The sequence below is a fragment of the Sparus aurata genome, chromosome 18 (assembly GCF_900880675.1).
Source record: "Sparus aurata chromosome 18, fSpaAur1.1, whole genome shotgun sequence".
NCBI lineage: Eukaryota > Metazoa > Chordata > Actinopteri > Spariformes > Sparidae > Sparus > Sparus aurata.
In genome coordinates, this window is record NC_044204.1 from 21,700,043 (window position 1) to 21,723,681 (window position 23,639).

The 23,639-nt window shown below is 45.8% G+C and overlaps 1 protein-coding gene across 2 annotated transcripts; it reads right to left on the minus strand.

Moving 5' to 3' along the window:
- Positions 1-2,532: 2,532 nt before the first annotated feature.
- On the minus strand, positions 2,533-19,416 carry kctd12b (potassium channel tetramerisation domain containing 12b). 2 transcript variants are annotated; one of them, XM_030397118.1, is made up of 3 exons: positions 19,395-19,416; positions 17,409-19,019; positions 2,533-3,628 (listed from the first exon to the last, which is right to left on the minus strand). In XM_030397118.1, the coding sequence occupies exons 2-3, from the start codon at positions 18,250-18,252 to the stop codon at positions 3,048-3,050; spliced, it is 1,425 nt and encodes a 474-aa protein (XP_030252978.1). In that variant the 5' UTR covers positions 18,253-19,019; positions 19,395-19,416; the 3' UTR covers positions 2,533-3,047. The 2 variants fall into 2 exon arrangements, with proteins under 2 accessions (XP_030252978.1, XP_030252979.1); XM_030397119.1 differs by lacking the exon at positions 19,395-19,416 and adding an exon at positions 5,128-5,131 and having other exon boundaries at positions 3,467-3,628; positions 17,409-19,151.
- Between the last annotated feature and the right edge of the window lie 4,223 nt (positions 19,417-23,639).

The window sequence follows — 23,639 nt, forward strand, 5'->3', positions numbered from 1 at the left end:
GTTGGGCTTAATATAGTTTTGATCCTCCGTGCCTCCGGGTGCCACTCCAGTGGAAACTTTAGGAAGTGCCTTTAAAGACAGATCCTTTGGTTATCTCTCCCTCTGTCCAGTGATAATCATCACAGCCGCGAATCGTAGGTTAGATCTCTCTCGCTTAAAATATTCTGTCAAAGAATGATTTTCTGTCGGTCCCGCTCCCACCAGACTGCTTTACCTCTTCATTTCAAAGGATAAGTATTCCCTTTGTTGAAGCCTTGGCTGAGCCTATCAACTTCAGAGATCGAATCCTCATAGTGCATCCGTAATAAGTCCAAAGGCCAGCTTCAGAGGGCTGCAACGTTAAAAAAAAAAAAAAAAAAGACAAAGGGTGAAAGAGAATCGAGAAGTGAACTGATTCCTATGGAGAGGCCTGTATGCAAATCAAGGACGTTGGTTTTGGACAGGGATGTCTGTTTTGTCTAACAGGACTCCAACACAGCAGACTGCGCAGCTTCTGCCACAGTAAACAGGAATTTTAAATCAGGACGACTTGTTGTCTCAATCCTCTGCGTGCATCCTGACTCAGGCGAGCTCTGATGACACTCCTCCGAGCCCGGGAGCCCGGCCAGCGCGCTGTCTCCGTCCAAGCCAATGCTGAAAGATGAGAAATACGAGAAAAGGAGCTGATGAGGCAATACTCCCTCTAATGAGCTGCAAAGCAAAATCTTTTCTATGGATTTCTCAGCAATCAGCAGCCGGGTTGGAGACAGCCTGAGTGTTGATGTCGGCGTGAAATGTTTCGGCAAAGGCTGACTGGATGTTATAAATTGTCGACAGCGTGTAGCTCACGAGAGGAATAGCCTGCTGCTCCGAGGCTCTTTAGGACTGTGACGAACCCTAATCTGCTGTTAATCCTCCACTCAGAGCAAGAGGATATCTCCACTGCTCCTCAGCGGTTACCAGCGCGTCTGATAAAACTATTCTATTTGTCTGATGTTTAATGAGATAAAACTTGCCTCTCAGCCAACACTTGAGGATTAATGTCTTAGCCCCAATAATAACCCGGGACAGCTGAACTGCATGAGGCTGGAGGCACGCTGCTGGTAGGAATACTCTGCCATAAGACAACATCATTAAGGCGTTTAAACAGAGACGCGGTGGACGGCCACCGGGCTCATTATGATCAGAGACGGAGCAGCATGTTCGACTTCAGGTCAAATGACACAGACAGAGGAAATAAAAATGATCAACACAGACACAACGAGGCAACAAAACATCTTCAAGGCTGCGTTCAGTAAGTCAGCACTCTACCTCTGGATGCGGTCAGGGGTCTGTGTAGTGTTTGTTGCCCCTCTGAAAACCTTGTGTGAAGCCACACAGGGAAAAAAAGAATTCGCAGGAAATGAGACGGTCTCCTCTCGAGGAAATAGGATTCTGGTAGAAAATGATCAAAAGAGGTTCAAAACATCAAAACTACTCTGTCCAGAATCTTGATTTGTCACAAAAGTCTGATGCTCAAACAGAAAAAAAGTCATTGGAAGGAGCCAGTGAAGCAGGGAACTTTTGAGGATATATCGGATGCAGCGTTTTTAGGGCTGAATACTAAAAAACTGCAGTTTTTACATGTTGCTGCTCACTCGGGTTATTATGGGGCATGTGATGGATTGTACTGAAACTAACTGGACTCGTGATTAGAAGACCAGTTCTATCTTACCAACCCCAGCCTTGACTTTGAGTTGTTTGCACATCTAAAATCACTCATTTAAACTACTTTCTAGAAGAGCGGGATGAGAAGATTGGCAGAAGTGTCAAGTCTATCCATTTAGTAGCCTGTGGCACTCTGGAGCCAGGAGACAATTAGCTGCACACAGCAAAAAGGAATGGAAGTGGTGGAAATGACCAGCCTGTCCCTCACTAAAACTCAAAAATACACCAGCGTCTGCCCCCTTTAAAGCTTATCAATCGCCACAAACAGAAATGTTGGATCTACAATAGATGAAACACTAAATAGAAACTAAGCTGAGCTAACCCCTCCTTGGTTTCGCTCTGTACTGACTGCACAGACGTGAGGGCGATGGTGAACTATGTTGCTGAGAAAGACTTCACAGGGTCCCTGAAAAGATAAATGACGAACAGTTTTTCCTTTTTATTGTTTTTGCAATATACCCAATAATAAGGACAAGGACTAGGTACATGGCCACACTCACACACACACACACACACACACACCTGGTAATTCATTAGTGAAGCTGGATGAACATTATGCAGAGCAGATAGAGGAACAAATGGCACTGTGCACTGCTTCATGTAGTCATTATTGGCATTATTATTCCACATTCTGGCCGTCAGTAATTACCCACTTCGCTTCCCAGTGCACAGCATTCTCGCTCTGGATTCTCTCCGTGGCGAGCTCGAAAGATAATGTAATCGCAAAAAAACGAATGAAAACTGCCGAGCTTTTGAATCACGGGCGAAGAGGAGATGAAGAACGGCTTTGAAGTCGTACGGTTAATATTGATGAGGTGAGATATTTTAGATGATTAGCACCAGAGATTTCACTTCTTCCTTTTATTTTTGCATCAGCATGGTCAAATAATTCACACTTAGCTTACATTTTGCAGCTGTTTGATCTGTGGACACAGTACAGAGAGCAGGGCATGAATCTCTAATTAACAAAATTACATATATTATCCTTTGAGTCAGTTTTAAAAAAGAAAGCGTGCTTGTGGTGACGCCAGATAGTTTGGTGGAAAAAGAAGTGTGACTAAAACGTTCCCTATGGGGATTTTTCCTTTTTTTCTATGATGGAAAAGTAACATTTCCTAATCGTGTATGTGTGATTCCTAGACGAGCTCAGCCTAAAACACTACACTTAATCAAGCAGTTTACTTCTGTTGACATGCAAAAGCTAGGAAACAAGAGGTTAAAGAAATTTTGCTGATGATCCTCACAAAGTTTTCAATCAGAGCAAATGTGATTATAAAGCTGGAGTCCAGAGCTCACAACATGTCCATGCCATAGTTATAAAAAGCCTTTGTTTGGTTGCCTTGGTGCTACTGCAAAGCGATCTACGCGTTGTACTTCTTTAGCAAATCACTCTGCCAGTGCCTCTTGCGATCCGGAAACTTTCTGGGCAAGCGGATCTTTTTAAAGTCCTCAATGCATTTCTTCAGATCCTCCTCCAGCAGCTTCCTCTCCTCCTCATCCTCATCCTCCCCTGGCGGAGGGCCACCGTTCTCCTTGACAGTGGGCCGTGGCAGCGTCCTCAGGTTGAGTGTGGTCGGACGCTGGGGGCTCTCGGCAGGAGGCGGCGTTGGGAGAGGAGGGGGACTGGAGGTAGAGGGAGGTTTAGAGGGTAGAGGTGGAGGCAGGGCTGGAGGGGAGAGAGGTGGGAGGTCAGGGCTGTTGGTAGCGGGAGGAGGTGGAGGAGGAAGAGGAGGTGTCAGGGGAGGTGGAGAGTCAACGGGCAGCAGGTTTCGTATATCCAGTGTTTTGATGCTGTTGGTCTCTGGAAGGCTTTGGGTTCGGGCCGCGCTGCTGGGATGCTCCAGGGCTGGTAAAGCTAGTGCAGTTGCGGGGTCAGAGGTCAGCACTTCGGTCAGCGCTGGGGTGTCAGAGGTCGTTTCCATAGAAATCAATGATGATCCACCTGCAGCAGAAAGAAAGAATTACAACATTAGGTGTGTGAAATTTGAAACATTTAAAACATTTTCACTGAGGTACAATTACTTGAATTTTAGGAAGTATGCTCATTCTTGTCTTTAATGTCTGAACTGTAAACATGGAGCTAGAGCCAGCACTTATTAGCTTAGCTTAGATTAGCATTGGAATGAGTGCCCTGCTGGAAAAAAAAAGCATAGACCAGCATAGCTGGTGACCAGCATAGACCAGCATATGTTGTGTTTTGGTGCTGGTATGCTGGTGACCAGCGTCAACAACTTATTTCATATTGCAGAGTATGAGGAGGAGTGAATTTGGCTGTGATCCAATACAGGGCAAATCCAATACAGGGCACAGAGTCAGTGAGGTTGTCACAGAACACCAAGTTTATTAAATACAAGCTTCAAACCTGCAAGATGTTGGGCTCATTTGAGGGCACCCGAAACAAACTGCACTATAAATGCAACACTTTGTTTGTTGCTTCCATTTCTCTCACAAGTTTAAGTTAGCAATTTTATAAAGTTTTTCTTTTGTATGTACACAAAATAATTCCTTCTTTCAGATGTTGAGCACACATTTGTTAAAATCCAATAAAATAAGCCATCCAGCTGACAGGTGTGGCAAATCAAGATGCTGATTGAACAGGACTCAAGCACAGGTGTTCCCTGCCAGCATGGGCATGCTGGTGCATGGGATGCTGGTGACCAGCTTCCTCAGCAACATCACCAGCAAGACTATGCTGGTAGGCCATCATAATTAATTTGCTGGTGGACCAGCTTCTTCATGCTGGTCCACCAGCTAAACCAGCACCAAACCAGCACTAACCAGCGTATGCCAGCATAGACCAGCATGGCAATCGTGCTGGTCTATGCTGGTTTTTTCAGCAGGGTGGTATCTGGGGAAACAGCAAGCTAAGTTAAGCGCTACTTCTTCACTGAACAACAGCTGGTCACGTAACTTCCTGCAGTTTTGTCAACACTGTGAGGTAGCAAGGCGGCCAGCGGAGACATTGCACCGATGCTTTATCGGTTCATCGAGAAAAAGGCCTTGTTCAAGCACATAACTCCCCTTGAAACGATGTTAATAAGTAAACTTCAGTGGAGTTGGTATGCAGGATAACTGTTCCCTATTTCCAGTCCTTGTGCTACGCTAGGCTAATCACTTCCAGGCTTCAGCGAGGCTACATAGTATTTACTGTGTTTGTCTGTATGCTAAGTATGAAGCCAGAGCCTGCAGTCTGTTAGCTTAACAAAAGGGCAAGAAAAGCACATCTTAAGCTCAACAATTAACGTGTATAAATTGACTGTTCGACGTGAACAAAAAGGATAGAGCTCAGCTACCTTTAACCTTTTGTTTCCAGTCTTTGCGCTACACTAAGCTAATCGCTTTCTGGCTTCGGCTCGGCTACATAGAATTTGCTGTACAGACATCCGAGTGATGCCGATGCTCTTATCTAAACTATAAGCAAAAAGGCTGAGGAGTGTTTACCAAACTGTCAGGATCCGAGGAGGATGAGTGCAAAAACAAAAGAGAAGAAGTGACTCATGGGAAAATGTTAGATGAAGAAATCAATACCTCTTACTGTAGGTCTGTATGCTAAATTAGAAGCTCAAGCCAGCAGACTGTTAGCTTAGTTTAGCACTAAGAAATTACTATCTGCAAGGGTAAAGACAAGACAAAATATGCCCATAACAGTGGGGCCTAATTAAAAGGTTAATAGTCAATAGTCAATTAATAGGCTACATCTTGTTTGTTTACTCTGCACAAAAAACAAAACTGGGTTACATTTTTTTTTATTTCCCAAAATGTGAAACTATTCCTTTTTTATGAATGAGTGTGAGAAGATAGATATAATGTTCACACTCAGGCAGGCCCTCTGGTCTGTTTGAATGAAGGTCTTAATTAACGGCGGAGCCTTGCACAGGAATTTGACTGCATTTCGCTTTTTTTGTTTTGTTTGCCTTATCAAAGTGTATCAGTCGTGTGTGTCTGGCACAGAAACAAGCACCTCGGCGTTGAGCTTTTAAGTTTTTTGTCTCCAAAAGGACAAAAGTACACACACGCTGGCACAACAGCCTGTAGGAGCATTATGGAAACAGAAAATTAGCTGAGAAAAGGAGCTCAGCGGGAGAGGAGAGGAAATGAGAGATAAGGTGAGCGGGGGACTGTGTCGTTTAATTCCAGAATATCCTTCTACCTTTGCTTCTACGTACGCCATCCTAGAGGGGAAACGCTGTGCCTGAACGGATGGTGCGAACCTGCCCGACTGAAGCTTGACAGGCCATTTTTCACGGTATGTTGATTTTCATCTCATCTCTGTGTGAGGACAGGGGCAGGTTGCCGTGCTGCGACTTCTTGGGAGTAGTTGGAGTGGCACACGCACATTCTGTTCTATTTGAAAGCCCATTAAGCATTTTTTGAATTGCCTCGCCTCTCTTTGCAAACAGCCTATTTTTTGGAAACCAGTGAGCGGGTAATCAGCCGGCCTCTTTTCCTCTTGATTTCCGCTGCTACATGATGGCACACAGCCTCAGACTGGGGAGGCAAGTCACAGCAGACAGTTCCCATGTCCACAGCAAATCGGATAAAACTCAAAAAGCATCTTTTTTTTTTTTTTTCCTTTTTGGGGCCTTCCATTTCACACTAATCCTGGGTTTTCTGACCATGGAGAGCACACTGCACTCACTGCCTCTTTTGTGTTGTAGGGTGGATTGGGAGAGCAGAGCCGGAGCCCGGCCATAACATATGATTGTTATGCATTCCCAGGCTCTCTCGTCATGTGATCCATTTCCAGAGAATTTCGACGTGCTCTGTTAACAATAAACAACAGATCACAGGGAAAACGTTCAAGGCTATACGGCCGCGCGAGCTCGACAGAGGAGATTTTAGCCTTTTTCTTTTTAAATGTGGACACTGGACGATCAGAAAGTACACCCCAAAAACACTCCAAACATTTTCAGATTTGTCCACATGGGTTTGGACACGGTCATGCATGCAAGGTGCTTATGGAGCGCATCATCCAATAGTCACAGTCACATAGAGTGCTGTCTCTCACTGTGAAGCAGCCACACACAGCACACACTGCCACACTATGTGAAAATATACACAAACAGCTGGTTTTGTCCAGACTCAAATCAAGGGGGTCTAAAGACAGAGGAGGTCGCTCACTGCGCAGATCATAAAGCCCACTGACTGAGGCACCGTGATCGTGATTTTGGGCTCTATTAGTAAAATCGACTTGCTCGTGCAGAAACGAGCAGGTACTAAATGTCACACACACACGGCAGCAGTCACACGCACGCATGTGCACACGAGATATGTGAAGACACACAAGGCCCCGCACCCGCTCCTTCGACAGGGCTCATCGTCACGGTAACCTGCTTATGTAACAGGAAAAGCTGCTTGTGTCAAACGGAGGCGGCACAGAATATTCTCCCACTTCCTTGGCTTTATGGATACCTGAATACGAGTGTGTAGTGTGTGCGTGTGTGTGTGAACACATGACAGAATGTGCATAAGCCTGTGCATAATAGAAAGTGAGTGTTTCCTTCTGTGTTTGTGCATGCATGTGTATCGTGAGTACATGTATGCGTGCTATAGGCATAGGTGTAGATGTTTGTGTGTGTGTGCGTGTGTGTGTCATTGTATTCTGGGCAAGTACTGACATTTGACAGAAAGACGGCGAGAGAGACTAAGAAAGAAAGAAAAGAAAAGAAGATGCAGGGTAAGGGGCGAGTGACAGAGACATGTTCTGCACTGTTTGTGTGTTTTCGGTGCATTCAGTGTCTCTTCATAATGAATACATGTGTTTGAGGGCCGCGTGGACGTGGGAGTGTGGGGGCTTAAGCAGCGTCGGAGGAATAATCCACTGGGGGATGGGCTCCGTGCTTTTCCCTCCACCGTTAAGCCTTATGGAGGAGAAGAGCGAAAGAGAGCACTCAACCCGTTTCCCCGGGCCACTTCTCCAGGGATATATGCAAAAAGCCAAAGCACTTTCTCACACATCCTCTCCTCTCGCTGCCTCTCTCTCTCTCCCATCTGTTCAGTGTGACACATCCCTCCGTTGCCATCATTACTGCTATTAGCAACTCTAATGTGTCACTGTTGCCAGGGTTTAGCACCTCTCCGTCACAAAATGTCTCCTCGACGGTGTGCAGCGTGGTATTATCGCCCCACCTGAAGCGTAGCACACTGTGTGCTCCTGACAAAGTAGTGAGACACCATCATTCTTGTAAAAAAAACTTCTGAGGGCGTTATTATCCAAACCCAAGGTCAAAATAAAGTGTACAGGAGTTGTTTTAGTATGGAGGGTTGGCTGAAATGAAAATGTACAAATAGATGATATTTGCAACAAAGATCAAAATGCTGCGCAACGTATTTGTCAAGGTTTACTGGTCTAGTTGTTTCCTGTTTATCTTGTAGATGTGTCATTTACTTTCCACTTCCTGTCTTTGTGTGTTTTCTCGACTTTTATCTGGTTGCTGTATTGGTTTCACCTGCCTCTTATTAGTCTTTCCTCCCTTGTGTAGGCTATTTAGGTCGGTCTTTCCCTCTTTCATTGTCACTCAGTCTGTTTCCTGGACCTGTTTTCTCCTGGCATTGTTCCTGCACTTGCTGACTGTGTCCTCGTATTATCCTGGTTAGTACCCAGTTAAGTTATTTCTGCTCTTAGGTTCCTACATTTGTTGCCTGTCTTTGATTTTTTTGGGGGGGAACTTTAAGGTTAAGAAGGCTTGCTTTTTGTTATGGATTCCTGCCTGATGGAAGAGACGAATACCTCTAAGCAACAGGTTAATCAGTATATAAGAAACTGACAATCATGAGTAGAAGATAAAGAGAGGCTTAGTGTCATTATCTGTGCAAACATAAATGATTTCAGTGTCCAATGCCCAATAATGCACTGGACAATAATAATTAAGATGTGTTGCCTGAGCGAAGCTAATCTGAAGGTTATTTGAGGTTTAGCAGTATTAGAACTGGGTCACAGAATATCAGATGAACACACTGATATGAACTAAGATAATCACATTGTCACAACAGTTACAATCAATTATGTGCGTCTGCAGACAGACTTCTAATAGGCGTGGAAGAGGTGGACCTCATGCTAATGCACAGGGTAACCAAGAAAGGGGCAGTTTTTCAAACATTACACGTTAAGCTTTATTCAAGTGCTCTGCTGGGATCACTTTGTCTTTTTATAAGTTTGTAAATGGCAATTCCATACATACAGTGTTTGTTTCCCGCTGACCATTAGTAAAGTTATAGCTCTCTTCCTAGTCATCAGGGCATATTCTTGTTAACTGTAAATAACTGCCTAAAGGAGTTTGTCTCTCAAAGGGACTCTGTTCCAATTTTCTTGCAATTTACATGTATTATTCCCTTTTTTGCCGGCCATATGTCAGCAGATTGTAACATGGCGTGAAAATGAGACCTTCTTCGTCCCTCCCAGTTGCCTGTACAAGCCTGTGGACAGCTTGTTCAAGTTGTTTTAATGCAGCTGGACTGTGGATTTCTTTCAGGTTGGATTTTTCTGCGATATGGACGTGACTTCATGCGCGTTCTAGGGTGCCTCCCTCATCTCAGTGTGTCTCTCTCCGCTCAAGTTAACAGTAGCTAACATTCATTTATAAATGGGGACCGCTAACATAAGCTAACGTCTAGCAGGACACAGAAGTTCTCCGAAGCCCCTTTAACTTGGTGGATGGACTTGCATTTACATCCCGCGTCTCTGGTTTATTGGTGACTCCAGCCTCACACTGAAAAGCTTCACTTAGAAATGTTGAAAAGAACCCAAATAAGTGTTTACCCTCGAGGACTGAACTGTTTCTTTTTTTGACATCATGACAGGTTGTCTCATTAAACCAACCTCTCTCAAAAACGTGCCGTTCCAGTTTGTGTTTAATACCCAACAATGTATGAATACGGCATAAAGCTGTTTAAAAATGAATGTGTCTGCTGCCTCTGAATTACCTCGAGTATGACCAGGCCAATCAGCCTGTGGGCACTTTTTAAAATTCACTGTGGCTGCTGACAGGTGTTGTGACCCGAGGACCGGGGGATTGGCAAACAACAGGACGGCATCATCTCCATGGTAACGCCACAGTGATGTGCAGGGGCCAGAGCTACACAAATGCATAGTAATGTCTCCGAGACTGAGAGAAAGCTTTTTAGCCAGAGTGTGAAGTTGTACATATGGCTCTACCCCGCTGTTGAAAAGGGAGCTCACGCTACATAGTTTCAGCAATTACAGCATGTTTTATATCTAATTACCTAGTATTCAGCTCCGATATCCAACATCTGCTTTGTGAAATGATCAGTATGGTGCCTAATGTCACAGTGGGCCTCACCACCTACAGTCCTTTCATTCATTGTCTTTTATCTCTGATTTCAGTCAGAGCAAATACATATGGAGGCGTAATCAGACGTGATAGCACTAGATTCTGCGGACTGACTTTACATGCTTGGGCATGGGCACAGATGCCCAGATACAAAATCGCTGGAGTGTGCTCCGAAGTCTCTGAGCAATTACGAATCTGTCAATCTACATAATGTCGAGGAAACGCGTGACGCAAACAGCTGGAGACCGGGAGCCGCTGCCAAGTTAGAAAAGCGGAAATGTGAGCAGAGGTTAGAGGAAAAAAAAGAGGGGGAGAGATGGAGGAAAGAAACCTGTGAGCCAGTCATCACTAATTAAGCTGGTTTCTTTTTTATTCATTTGGCAGTGTGAACGAATACTATACGTTTTTCATTTTTCCAAATTTGAACAAATCTACATCCGATCCGGGTGCACTGCTGATTCACCTGCTCCACGTGCCTCCTCTTTATCTTCCCCTGCTTTAAACACCCTGAGCTGCTGCCTGGCTACCGCAGCCCGTCACTGGCCTGCCTAAGCATCCTAAAGTCCATCCTGGCACCCCTCAGCCCCCGCAGAGCCTGCAGCCCCCCTGCCACCTGCTCCTCCTCTCCTGCCCGGTTTCAGCCAGGACCAAACCCTGCCCGGGCGTACTGCAGCACCAAGGACAAGCCTGACTGTTCAGATTACTGATAATTAGAGGGACAGATTAGAGCCCAAGTCTCCAGATGGCCGAGGTGAATCCCATCCTAACAACAGCACTGACCGACACAATTTCAACTCCCTGCTTAAAGCAGGATACATCAGATCAGCAGAGACAAAGTGACCATCCACGGCCCTTCCATATTGTTTCCACAAAGTTGATGAGTAAGCATATAATAAAACCCATGATGTGTGACGCTTTGTTGTTTTGTGATGGTTAGAAGGTGCAAAACTTCTCATTCCAAAAACATTTACAAGCTCCTCAGTGAAAGAAACACATCACTCTGTCAGTGATTGATGGCATGCAATTAAAACTCACGAGATTTAATTTGCCATCTTGAGACACATTGGCAAAAAAAAGAAACATTAGAAAATGGAAACTGTAGAAGAAATTACTGACGGGCATCGGCTACACAGTTATCATGAGACAGATACGTTAAGTTAGCTTCAATTTATTTCGCCATAAAAACATACAGTGCTCAGAGCCAGTCAACTGAAGCTGATTAACAAAACACGTGCAATACTTATTGTAGCTATAAAAAAAAAGGATTCACAAACAAACAACATAACATTCCCATGATAAAAAAAAATGTTTTAAAAAGTGAGGCAGTAAAAGAGCATGAATAGAAAACATTTAAATGGAATGATTGAGCCTGAATGCCTGATTAATTTGTTACCATACATTGCATGAGACCACCGGTGGGCCGCTAAATAACTCATGACTTTCTGCACACTGGTGTCCCCCCCCCCCCAACATAGGTGTAGTGCCCTTTTAATTTTTCGGCCAGCCCCTAAACATCCTGAGTCCGCCACTGCATGAGCACTCCTCAGGAGCAAAAGCGTAATCAACTTTTAAACTGAGCTCTTTCACTTTAAATGAGAAATGTTCAAGCACAGTGGCTCCTTAAAGAGGCCTGCTGGTCTCCAAGCATCCAGCAGGCCCCTTTAATCCACCCGGTGGCATCAGCACATCATCTTCGTTGCAGTGTGTTGCATTTGTAATGGCACAATTAACATCTTTCTAATGTTGCGGCTGAGTCTGGCAGAGGAAGTCCAACTGCCTTCCGCCGCTTTCCTCAGCTCAGTCAGTTACTGTCACAACCTCCACCTCCCTTTTTTTTTACCCAATCAGGTGTCTCTCCTTTCCCCACCTTCTGCTCTCCTTCGCATATGTTCAGTCTCTGCCACTCGAGCTATCCATTTTTTGCTTTCCTTTTTCTTTCTTCTTCTTTTTTTAATCCCACAACTGGCTCCTGACAGTCTGACTCACTCCCTTTGTAAGCTAATTTCATGCTCCCTCATTCCCATCCTACTTGTACTTTATTCTTCTGGTGTCTTGGAGCTTAAAAAAAAGGGGGAGGGGAGAAGAAAAAAAGGCTTGTAAAGTCAAAGAGAATAATAAAGAGACATCACCGACAAAAAGCGAGAGATGAGTAGATACAGTACTGTGACCCAATCTGCTCTCTTTCAGTTTGTCCGAAGTTAACATCCTGCTCTGTCCCCCCCTCCCCCCCTTTGGGAATGACTCCACCTCCTGACCTTGCGTATCAGAGTCCCTGTGGCGAAGGAGGGAGGAAGGGGTGGCGCAGCAGAGAATATGTAGCCATGCTGGAGGAGCCGTGGCGGTACACATCTGACTCAATGCCTGGCTCACTATAAATAACCCGGCGCACAATGAGATAAAGGGGCCCGGAGCCAGCGCTACTGTACTCGGCGCGTATGGGCTCACATTTAAAAAAAAAAAAAAAAAAAACAACAACACGCGCACCCTCCCTTTATACGCACGCACACGAACGCACGCTGATGCACAAAGCAGTGGTGGAACGCAGATCCTCCGGCTGCTGCTCTCTCTCTCTCTCTCTCTCTCTACCACTACATCCAATCCGACTGTAATCAGCAGCGATGATACTTTTCCGTGTAAGCCCCTCCACCCCTCGCTGTGTGTCTGTGTTTGCGTCAGTGAGCGATTTTGGAGACGCCAACTGCCTGCTCAGCATATTTGTGAGCAAGGGGCCCCTGGCTCGTTGTGGCACCCCTATGTGCCCCCCCCCCCATTCCAAACCCCGGTGCAGACCCACTCAAACACTCATCCTGACCTCTCTCCCCTGCAAACAAAAAAACAAAAAAACAAAAAAACAAAAAAAAAATAGAACTGTGCCAAAATGCAACTGGCATCTGAGATTGTAGAGGAGGCCGACAACATGGAGCCACAGATGGTTGCAGCTGAACGACCATAAACATCTGATAGTACACGCAGTAAAAGATGGAAAGAGAAATGAGTCACTGCGGGGCTCTGTGCTGTCACCGTGGCGCTATTCATAAAACAAGACGCAGTCTGGGAAGCCTTGAGTTGTAGTAGATGCACAGATCGTGATTCACATGAAGACCAGCGCTGGTTCTGTTTGGAAAACATCAAAATCATCCTATTTCTTTTTGACGTAATCATACCAGGAATCAATATTAATCCCAACAATGCTGTGGATCTATATCTGTCTGCAGTAACTGAATATCTGTGTGTGTGTGTGTGTGTGTGTGTGTGTGTGTGTGTGTGTGTGTGTGTGTGTGTGTGTGTGTGTGTGTGTGTGTGTGTAGACAGAGCAGACGGGCCACGGGGGAGCACATTACAGCACGGCCCAGTGAGGGCTTTGTTTTGCCGGGGCGATCCGGCACCTCTCCAAAATAACAGGACACTTTCATCGCTGGAAAGTTGCACAGGAAAGAAAGATAAGACGCGAACAAAAACAAATCCTGCCTGCTTAAATACTCCTCTCTCCCAGTCTCGTCTCACTTCCACCAGGTTATCTGTCTCTCTGCTTCCTTGCCCCATTTTTCCAGCCCCCCCCCCCCCCTCTTCTTTTCCCTTTGACGTACATCCGTTCCTGTTCTCCTTCTGCTCCCTTGCCTTCTTCTTTTCTTCTTCCTCAAACAGGGAGAAGCGATGACCCAGCTGGCTACAAGACAAGGGAATCATTCTAATAGAGGAGAGCCAGGCCGAGCCGAGGCATGTTGCCATGTCGAGCCGCCCACGGTAACAATGGCACCACAGGAACGCGTCGTGGGTCAAATGGCCGCCTCAAGGTAGAGACGACAGTCCTGCGCTCTGAGGGCACGTTCTCCTTCTCTTGTGCCGAGTTTAATAATGAACTGCACGAGCTCACTGCGAGCTTGACTTCAAACGGAGCAGGAGAATATAAATACGAATGAAATAAAAGGATTTCATTAAGTTGAATATGTGAGTTCTATGATGAATGCAACCTGCTATTTGAGATTTCACAAAAGGAAAGAAATCATGATAGAATATATCTACGGAAGAGGATTAGGGCCACTGTGACAAAAAAAAAAAAAAAAAAACTACGGCAATTCTGACTTTTTTTCTCTGAGCTTGGACTCGACGCACAGTATTCTCAAATTAATTCTGAAATTAAAGTCAAAAGCCAGAATCGAGAGAAATAATTGAAGCCCTGAACTCATTCGAGGCACACCACTCTGTGTGTGTTGCTTCTTGCACGACTCAGCCGTGAGTTTCACAACAGAGCACTGAGGAAAAAAAAAAGGAAAGTAGAAAATAAACCCAAACAGTATTTCATCAGAGTGGTCCTTTGCTGCTGCTGTTGCTGGTGTTCAACATCGCGGTGTCAACACTTCTCACACGTTCGCTGTTGAATGTTGAGTCTCGGGGCAGCTCATTGAGGTAAAGAGCCAGAGCAGTTTGGGACACCGGCGCCTGAAATTTCACACATGAGGCGCGTCTCTCCACGCCCGTGCGTAAATGGCTGACCTCGGCGCTCCTAGTGTTTTGCGGTAGTGCGCGCGGAGGAATGCTGTGTGTGCGTGTGTGTGTGTGTGTGCGTGCGTGTTTGTTTGGGCTGGAGAGAGACACTGCAAGCGCGGTTATGGTCCCTGAAGATTCGTCATGTGTTCCACACTTTAAAAAAAAAAAAAAAAAAGTCGTGTGTTTTCCAGGAAGGCGAGCCACATAAATGTTTGAGCAGTTTTTTTTTTCTCTGTGAAGCTCATCAGCCATGCTTTTATCTGGGCCAGGCTGAGATCAGGTTGAGAGGTCTTGTACTAATGTAATTAGCACGGGATAATCTCTGAAAACTTATATGAGTCAGAGTTTATAAAACGACATGTGACCGCCTGGCTTACATAAACAAGTCCCTCAGTGTTGTTGTTCAAGTGTAAGTATGCCCGCGGTCTCTGCCTGTGGGTGTGAGCAATAAAATGTCGTTTTAACTGACAACAGACAAAGAAATACTATCATTCTGTATCTTGTGTAGCTTATACAACTGCATTTTTTTTCCCCCAATCCTGATTTTTAGCCCTAATTTGTTTCAAAAATGTGTGCTGTAAGCAGTAATTGGGTCACTTATTGATAACAAAATGAGGGGTTTTGTACTCTTGCTTTTAACAAAGCCTGTTATCTATGCATGTCCTAATTTCCATCCTGGCTCTGTTTTCTGGTCAGCTGCAGAAGAAAAAAAAAAAGAGTAGAGTAAAAAAGAAATGTTGGAGAAAAAGCAGATGGTAGAATGAGGGGAGATGGTGCCCGAGGCGGTGCTGAACATGTAATGTGAAATGGAGTTTATGCCACGGATGATGGCGAGATGAAAATTTGAGTCGCACTGTCAGTGAAAAATTAAAGAAAAAAGTGTGAGGGCCGTGCACCGCTCTCCTCCTAGCTCCCGCTGGATGCCATTCAGTGCTGAGAAAACAACTGTCATGAATGAAAAATACGACCCCGAAATAGAAAGAAAAACATCTTTTTATTTGACAAATCAATTTGCTTTTCTTTTTCTTTTCTTTTCTTTTTTTTTTTTGCTGAACACTTAATTTTCAGTGTCGTCTACGCCTGCAGCGACACACTGCAGCAGCAGATCTAACATACTGACTCAGATGTCAACAGCAACTTCATCACACTGAAAAACACAACATTGCGGTTTTCTAGACATTTTTTTTTTTTTTTTTTTTCAGAATACATTTATTGTCACTGACTAGAGACGTTCTGCCAAAAGCTACAATCTGACACCTTTCTAGCTCGGGGAGAAACAAATCCTGCGCTATATGCTGCCTCGACGGCTGTCTCGACTCAAAAGTCACTTTATATTCAACCTCTTAATTCATCAGTCTCGCTACGGCAGATTCTCCTAACTGTGTCTGCATTTGGAACGTCGTCACCTGGATCTTTTGTTGGATTCGAGTGCCTTCAGTTTGTGATTCACAGTCTGGGGTATATGATGTGGCAGACCTGTCCTGAGGCTGTACCTGGCAACGACCCTCCTGTATAACTTAAGTTATCGCCCTTTGCTACTGTGCTGAGAAAAAACCATTAGGCCTGGCTACGGCGCAATCCAAACCCACCCTTTCGTCTGGGCGTCCACTTACAGTAAGTGAGAGCTATCATCAAATATGCAACAGCTTCAACTAATACTGAACTGAGTTTTAACAATAACATTATCGTTCACAGAAACACTCAAGACGTGATCCGATAGGGGGGTCGACCGCCAACTATTTCTTTTAAAGCAGTTTTGGTAAAACTGCTCCTCGGATATTTGACCGAGCGAAAAAATAAGCGTCAAAGCAAAAGCTCGATGGGCCACAGGATAAGAGTCAGCGGACCAGGAGTGATGTAACACCTTCCATCTCCTCTGCTCTGCCCTCCCGGCGTGGGTGATTAAAACACCGAAGGCTCCCCTTGTACGATCAATACACACACTTCATCGTTTCAACCTCTTTCCTTCGCGAGATCTCCTTGTGTGCGAGCTTTCGTCATCTCCTTTTTCAATTCCTTTCCATCAAAGACGGCCAAACGCCCCCCCAACACACCTGCCATCTACTCTCCCCTTTCAAAATAAAAACTTCAACGCACCCCCCCCCCCCGTCCATGTGGCTGTATCATCATCATCATCACCCTCATTCGTTAATTCATTCATTCATTCATTCATTCATTCATAACAACAAGCTGAACAGATATGGCACGTTCCTATACACATGGTACTGGACACATTTGATAATAATAATAATAATAATAATAATAATATTAATAATATTTTTTTTAAAAAAGGGAAATTATTCTCTCTTGTGCTGGGGCTGCTCACGTCCCCTCATGGCTGATAAAGATGTCCAATTATTTGGTAATTTTTAGTTCAGAGGAGCAGGAGAGAGTTCCGATCTGCAGGCAAAAAAAAAGTTTAGCACTGAGCATCACGGCCCCTCATTGAAGCCCTTTCCCTTCATGCCCTGCATGACTGGTTTCAACAGTCATGTAGACACACCGGGGCGCTTATTTGACAAAAAAAAAAAAAAAAAAAAAATTGCTCTTGGATACAGTATTGTGCTTCACCAAGGCAGATGCAATACACGCGGGGTACAAAATGGGGGAGAGATAGTACACAGAAGGTTTCAGTCTCTGCAGGAAAGGCCGTGGTTGAGGGCTGGAGGCTAAAATTAGGGCGATGGCAGAAGTTGGACCTGAGGATGGGAGAAGGGGGGGGGGGGGGCCTGAAGAGTCGAAGCAGCTGCTGGGTTCTGTTCATGGGGTAAAAAGCTGGAGGCTGCAGAAAGAGATGGAGGGGCACAACATCTACGGTACATCTACTGGTGCAGGAGCCATCAGAGAGACGGCTGGAGGCCGGAGGAGAGGAGGGGGGGAGGGGGGGCACTTGGAGACAGGGGTAGGAGGACCGGGGGGAACAAAGCCGATAGTCTCACTCACGGTAGAACACATATTCAGTGTAGCTGGTCCAGATCTTGTCGTCCGTCTGCTCGTGGGCAAAGGCGCAGGTTCCTGTGGAATTACAGGCCACCATGTGGAAGCCTGCGTCTGCCAGCTTGTCAAAAGCCTGCTCCAGAAAGGTGAATTTGAGATAGTAGCGGGACGTGTAGCGCTCGGGGGGGCGGTCCGGGTCACGGCTCTCGTTCAGCGTCTCCCCGAACACCTCTTTGGCCAGAGAGGTCTTCCCACACACCATGATCCGCGCCACCCGGCGGAATTTGGCATCGGTGTGGCTGTCGCGGCCCAGGGTGTATGAGCCTCGGTAGCCAATGGTGATGAACCCGGACCGTTTGCTGTCCGGGGCACCGGGCACCAGGCTGGCACAGGCGGCGGCGGCGGCACCCAGGGAGCCGAGGTTGCGGGCCGAGTCGAGCCCAGGTGAGGAGTCCTCTGGGTCGCTCTGGCATCCCTCGTCGCCGAGAGAGTTCTGCTTGCTGATTTTGGGCGCTAGTAGCTTGACAAGCTCCGTCAGGTTAAAGAACTCAGCCTCCCTCTGCAGTCGCCCACGCTCGGGAAAGTGGTCCGGAAGAACCAGCTGCTGGTCCCGCATGTAGTCCAGGATGTAACGGAACAGAAAACCATCGCGGTCCACAAAGAAGCGACCCTTGGTGTCCCTGGCCAGTCCTTTGGCTGACTTTCGACTGAACATCTCCCCGAGCAGGGACTCTGGCACACTTGTGAGGGTGGAATATCGGGTTATGTACACCTGGCCGCCAACATTGAGTTCGATAATCTCCGGGAAGGGGACCTCCTCCCCAGATATGCCACTATCCGGCAGCGCCATAGTTTACCCCTTCCACACAGGTGCTGCTTAAAAAAAAAAAAAAAAAAAATCTCTCTGGGTTTCAGTGAAAGTTCAGTTCACAGGACTTAAAACAAAGATTTTCCGTGAAACCTGTCACAGCGGGTGTAGCGGCCTGTGACAGAGTGCAGGACCTGCTGCGGTGGAAACGGTCCGTGCCTGTGGATCAAACTGCGGCGCACAGTTGGTATGCGCGCATTAAAAAGGCTGTCCGCCACTCTCACATCAGAGCCGGCACAAACAAAACAGCCACACAAGCGCAGCCTCTACTCTAACTACAGCTCTCCTCCATTATTACTCGAACATAGCAGAGAGGGGGTTTCAGGCGGCGTGCGATGGCACCGTTATGTCCACGTCCTTTACGCGCGTCGAGCAGATGTGGTATCCTGAGGCGGGGGCTCTGCTTTTGACACCAGCTCTCTGAGCAGGAAATGAGCGATTTGCACAACTGTCCATAACGACTTCTCTTACTCTAATCTCGGTCGGCTGTCCTGGCGCAAACAGGATCAGGTGGCCCAACTTCAATTATGCAATCCATGGTAGGTCGGGTCTAGTGGCACGATTTGGGAGTGGATCCACGCGATGAAGAGCCAGGTGAACGTGTAGTGCGAGGCGAGGAAGGTGATTAAAATGATCGGTGCTGTCTCCATCCCAACGACCCCACTTCTTCTTCTTCTCGCGGTTCAAGTTTGCGCGAGGAGGTCAGCTGTCCCAGCTCCTCCGCTCCTCTCTCGTGTCGGACTGGATCTCTGCTGAAAGGTAACGGAGGATAAGGCGTTATTCACCGCGGCTGGCCACGCCCACCCGGCGTGACGCGCCTCTGGTCCAAATATCCTAACCCCTCCGAGATGAGGCTGGATGAGCAGCTCCCTCACCTCTCTCTGCTCCCAGTCTGGCAATTACTCTCAGAGGTTGTTTTTTTTTAAAATTATTATTATTAAAACAATCGCCCCCCAAATAATCACAAAAGGCCACAGGATAAATGTGTAAGAAGCCTCATTTTTTCCCACTATAATGTATTTAATCAATAGTCATAAAAATCCCTCCGCATAAACGGACACAGGAACCAAAATCTCTGGTCCCAGAGTCCATTCATGCGTCCATCTTCCCGTCAATACACTCACTCGACTGGATAAACACTGATCCAAGAACAGTGTAACAGCAGCAAAACAGCCGGATTCCTATTCAGCTCTACTCTCATTAATAAACCCAGCCACTCACTCAGACGACAAGGGGATGCATTTAATTTTGATGCATTTTATTTTGGGGGGCACGCTCTCAGCGATCAGCGCAGTCAGCGTCTCTCTCACAAGGATGGGCTAACAGTGACATCTAGTGAGTGTTGAGGAGGAAACGTTCTCCCCAGAGGACAGAGCATCAGAGCATTCACACACTGCTGATGACACTGTGAGAGAGTTAGTTGGTATTCCACATCAGTCAGTGTTGTAATTAAAGCCTCCCCCTCCACACCCAGAGTGCGTCTGGCTGAGCTCTTCGCGTGGATGTTTGACCTTCTGCCGTGCACAGACTGATGCAGAAACGGCTGGTTTGAACATTCATCTGCAGAAGGGGAAAGGTTCCTCTGTGCTCAGCTTCAGGTCTACAGCACATGATTTTGTGACAATCACAATCAGGTTGTAGCAACTTTTACCAGCGTGGAAATGTGAAGCCCCAGTGCACATCCACCGAGAATTAACCTTGAGAGAAGTACATTTCCTTGAGTATCTCTATTTCCTGCCATTTTATACCTTCACTCTACATTTTGGAGGCAAATTTTGCACTTTTTTTTTTTTCTACTGCAGTGCATTTATTTGATAACTGTAGTTACTAGTTACATTGCAGATTGCTACATCAGAGCCAACAAAGCACATTTTTAAATGCACATATTTTTTAACGGCAATGTGTTAAGACAAACACTGATGCTGATAATCACAAATATGCTGAATATCACATCCAACAATCAGACGACTCACAGTATACAGTATGTATATACATGTAAATATACTGTTTGGATAATTTACTTGCACTCTTGATACTTAAGTGCATTCAATATCAGATCAATATCTACTTTAGTATGGGTGACTTTCATTTTTTACCGATAATATTTTAAATCGCTATCTTTACTTTTACTCAGGTAGAGCTTTGGGTACTTGTTACAACACTGAGGGGGAGCCATCTTGTGTGTGGCAATTTTGAAACTTCTGAAATGAGCAATATTTGCATAATCTCTCTCCCTCTGGCGCCAAGTGTTTGCTCACGGGGGAATTCAACAGAATGGTCTGGAACCTGCTCTAATTGAAAACTGCTGCGAGATAACAGTGTTTCCTCTGTAATTGTTTTTCAGCAGTTGGGTCAGAGGGTACACTTTGGTACTCGTTCGGCGCCCATCCTTGCTGGCCTTATAGTTTTTGCTCTGGTGCCTGTTATTTGATCTCAATTGAAGGGTAAATTCGGTGGGCTGGACCTCAACGTTTGTTGTGTTTTCTAGATTTTCCAAAATTCGGCTATTACAATTGCTTTTACTCGAAGCACAGTCTTGTTTATTCACGTCTGGAGGGGAGTTCTTTAAGCATTCCAACTATGGTGACACTTGACCCTAGCACCCATTGTATCACACTATATCAACATGCGATGAATGGTTTGTAACACACTTTAAGCTGTGTATGCAGATGCAAGTGCATGCGTTTGACAACAACTGGAATCCCTCTTTTTATGACTGGAGTCTGGTGTACAAACAGACAATTCAAACTTTTCTGGAGCTTTGGACACAAGTCACACAGTCTTCATCTGAGGATCACTTTTGGCTCGGCTGTCATGGAGACGGATCTGTTAACATGCAAACTCAGTAGCTGTTATGAAGCTGTTCAGCCAGACTCATCTGCAGGCCTAGATCTTTTTAGAAGCATTCCGCCAGGTTTATAGGTAGACCAGGTGGCATGGCCTATATAGTCCCAGTTTTAAACACACCGACAGGGAGCACGGCTGAGTCAGAGAGGCCTGCACAGTCAATAGGCTGCAGGCTATTTATGCTCTCTGTCTCCCCTTTTTTTTCTCCTCATGTGTACTCCAGCGCGCAGTCCTTTCTCTGGCTTATCAGCAGGCCAATTTTCGCCCCGTCTCCCAAGCATTCTGGCACTGATTTCCCTGAGGGGCCCACACAGTCTCCAGCTGGCTCGCAGCACCGCAGCCTGCCCGTCTCTGGCTATGTGGGCCACCGCAGGATCTGGAGGTAATGTGGCAGCGGTTGTCTGCCAATGACACGAGTCGATGACACAGTCCCGGCTGCATTTGCTGCTCCCTTCACTGAAATATGCAACAGCAATGTGCTGCGTAACGACTGACGCCACGGTTATTATGTGGGCCACCGCGGGATCTGGAGGTAATATGGCAGAGCGTATGTAGGCCTACATATCCAAAAATAAGATGCTCTGACGCAGAACTGTATTTAAACATGTGGAATATGTGTGCATTTATCTTTACCTCTCCACTGGCTGCACATCAGCATGAGACTGTGACTTTTAATGGCGGATTCATCACTCTAATCACATGCAGAGCGGAGCCCTATTGATCCTCAGGAATATGGACAAAACGACTACATCAAATAAATTAGTCTGACCTTCCGCGGCGGCCGGATTATCTGCGAACGTCCGTCAATTCTCATCACAGTGATGGCCTTCAGAGGCTGTCAGGTGTGTGTGTGTGTGTGTTTGATGCTCAGCTGATTCAAAACAGGTGGAGAAGAGGCTGGTAACCCCTGAGAGGGAGAGAGAGAGATGGACGATCAGCACACTCTGACAGGAAATGGAAAAAATTGTACTTAACTGCTGTTTCTGAATTTTCAAGCATTCAGAGAAAAAGACAACCAGGCACGCTGAAAACATACTGACATTTTTAGATCCTGTAGTGATTCAGGAGGGGTTACTTTTGGAGTTTTTTTTTTTTTTTTTTTAGTTTTTTTTTATGGATATGTGTACATATTGATCTAAACGGGGGGGTTTTTTATGCTGACAGTTGCACCAGTGAGTGATTTATGAGATATTCTGCGGGACCAACGAAAATGAAATAGGTTTGATGTTCCATCACACGTGAACCCGTCCGCACAGCCTCATTTCCCTCTGCACGAGGCGTCATACATCTTTCCAGACAGGTGACAGAGAAACAAGACACGACTGCAACACATGTTGTCGAAAAACAGTCAAACCCACCCCTGCTGTGAGGGTCAGTGTGGACAAAAAAAAAAAAAGATTTAATAATGGGGCTGAGTCACAGTGGAGAGCAGTCACTCTGACAGATGTGCGACACTGTAATGAAGTTAAAGCAGACGTTTGACCAGGAAGGCCGGCAGCCTCCGCACACCCGCTTTATTACTGCGAACTTTTCTAATCGAATCAGCTGATTCCACTTCTCCTCCATCCTTCTGAGGTTACACCCAAATTCCTTAATCAACTTGTTTACTCTGAAGCCACCCTCAAGCCGCCCCCTCCCTCCTTTAGAAAAGAAATATGTGTACGACTTTGACAAATGCGTCTCTCCACACTCATCACCAGCTCTCACATTGATCTTCTCCCTCTTGGCTGCAATAAATTTTGGACTTCTTGGTGTGAAATCGAAATATATACATTACTAGAGCTGATAGTATGAATCTAGGAAAGCTGCTTTTTCGAAATTTAGATTGGAACAAAAATAGTCTCCAGCTTCTTTCTTCTCAAAGGACACATAGTGGCCCGTCACAGCACGTAGAGCACAGGTGTAAATAATCGAATGGATGACTGATGGAATGCATTCAGCTGCTTCGTTTGCAGGCTGTCGGGGTAATAATTCAACAGAGCAATCGCGAACATTATCAACACCTGTGCTTTTCTTACTAGCTACTACCCTCCATCTAACATCCAGGCTCTAAACAGAAACACTCAGATTTAGTGCCATTTCTCCTCAGATCAATCAGTATTTCAAATGAAATGGACAGAGAACTTGCTGTAGATACCATCAACCTGGCACATAAGCAGAGCTAGAAAGTATGATTTCCTTAAACTCTCTACAACTTAGCAGAGAAACCCTATTCAGATCCACTGGCAGCCCAAGACCTGTGCAGCTGTGTCAGCTGAAGTGAGGCTCTGATCTGTCTTTGAAGCACATGAAGATCTCAGTTTGTAAATTAGGTGTTGAACGTTGCTTTCTGAGCTGGAGATGCTTTTTAATGCTGCGGGCGAGCATCACAGCAACTGGAAGAAAAATAGTATTCCAAATGAGCCAGCATGCTAACAATGACTTAACCTCAAAGTCAAAAACTTTAGAAGGCTTTAGCGTGTCCAGACTATGAGTCTTTAAGGGGCTTTAGGATCACTGAGTCATGCCAATTTAAGTGGAAG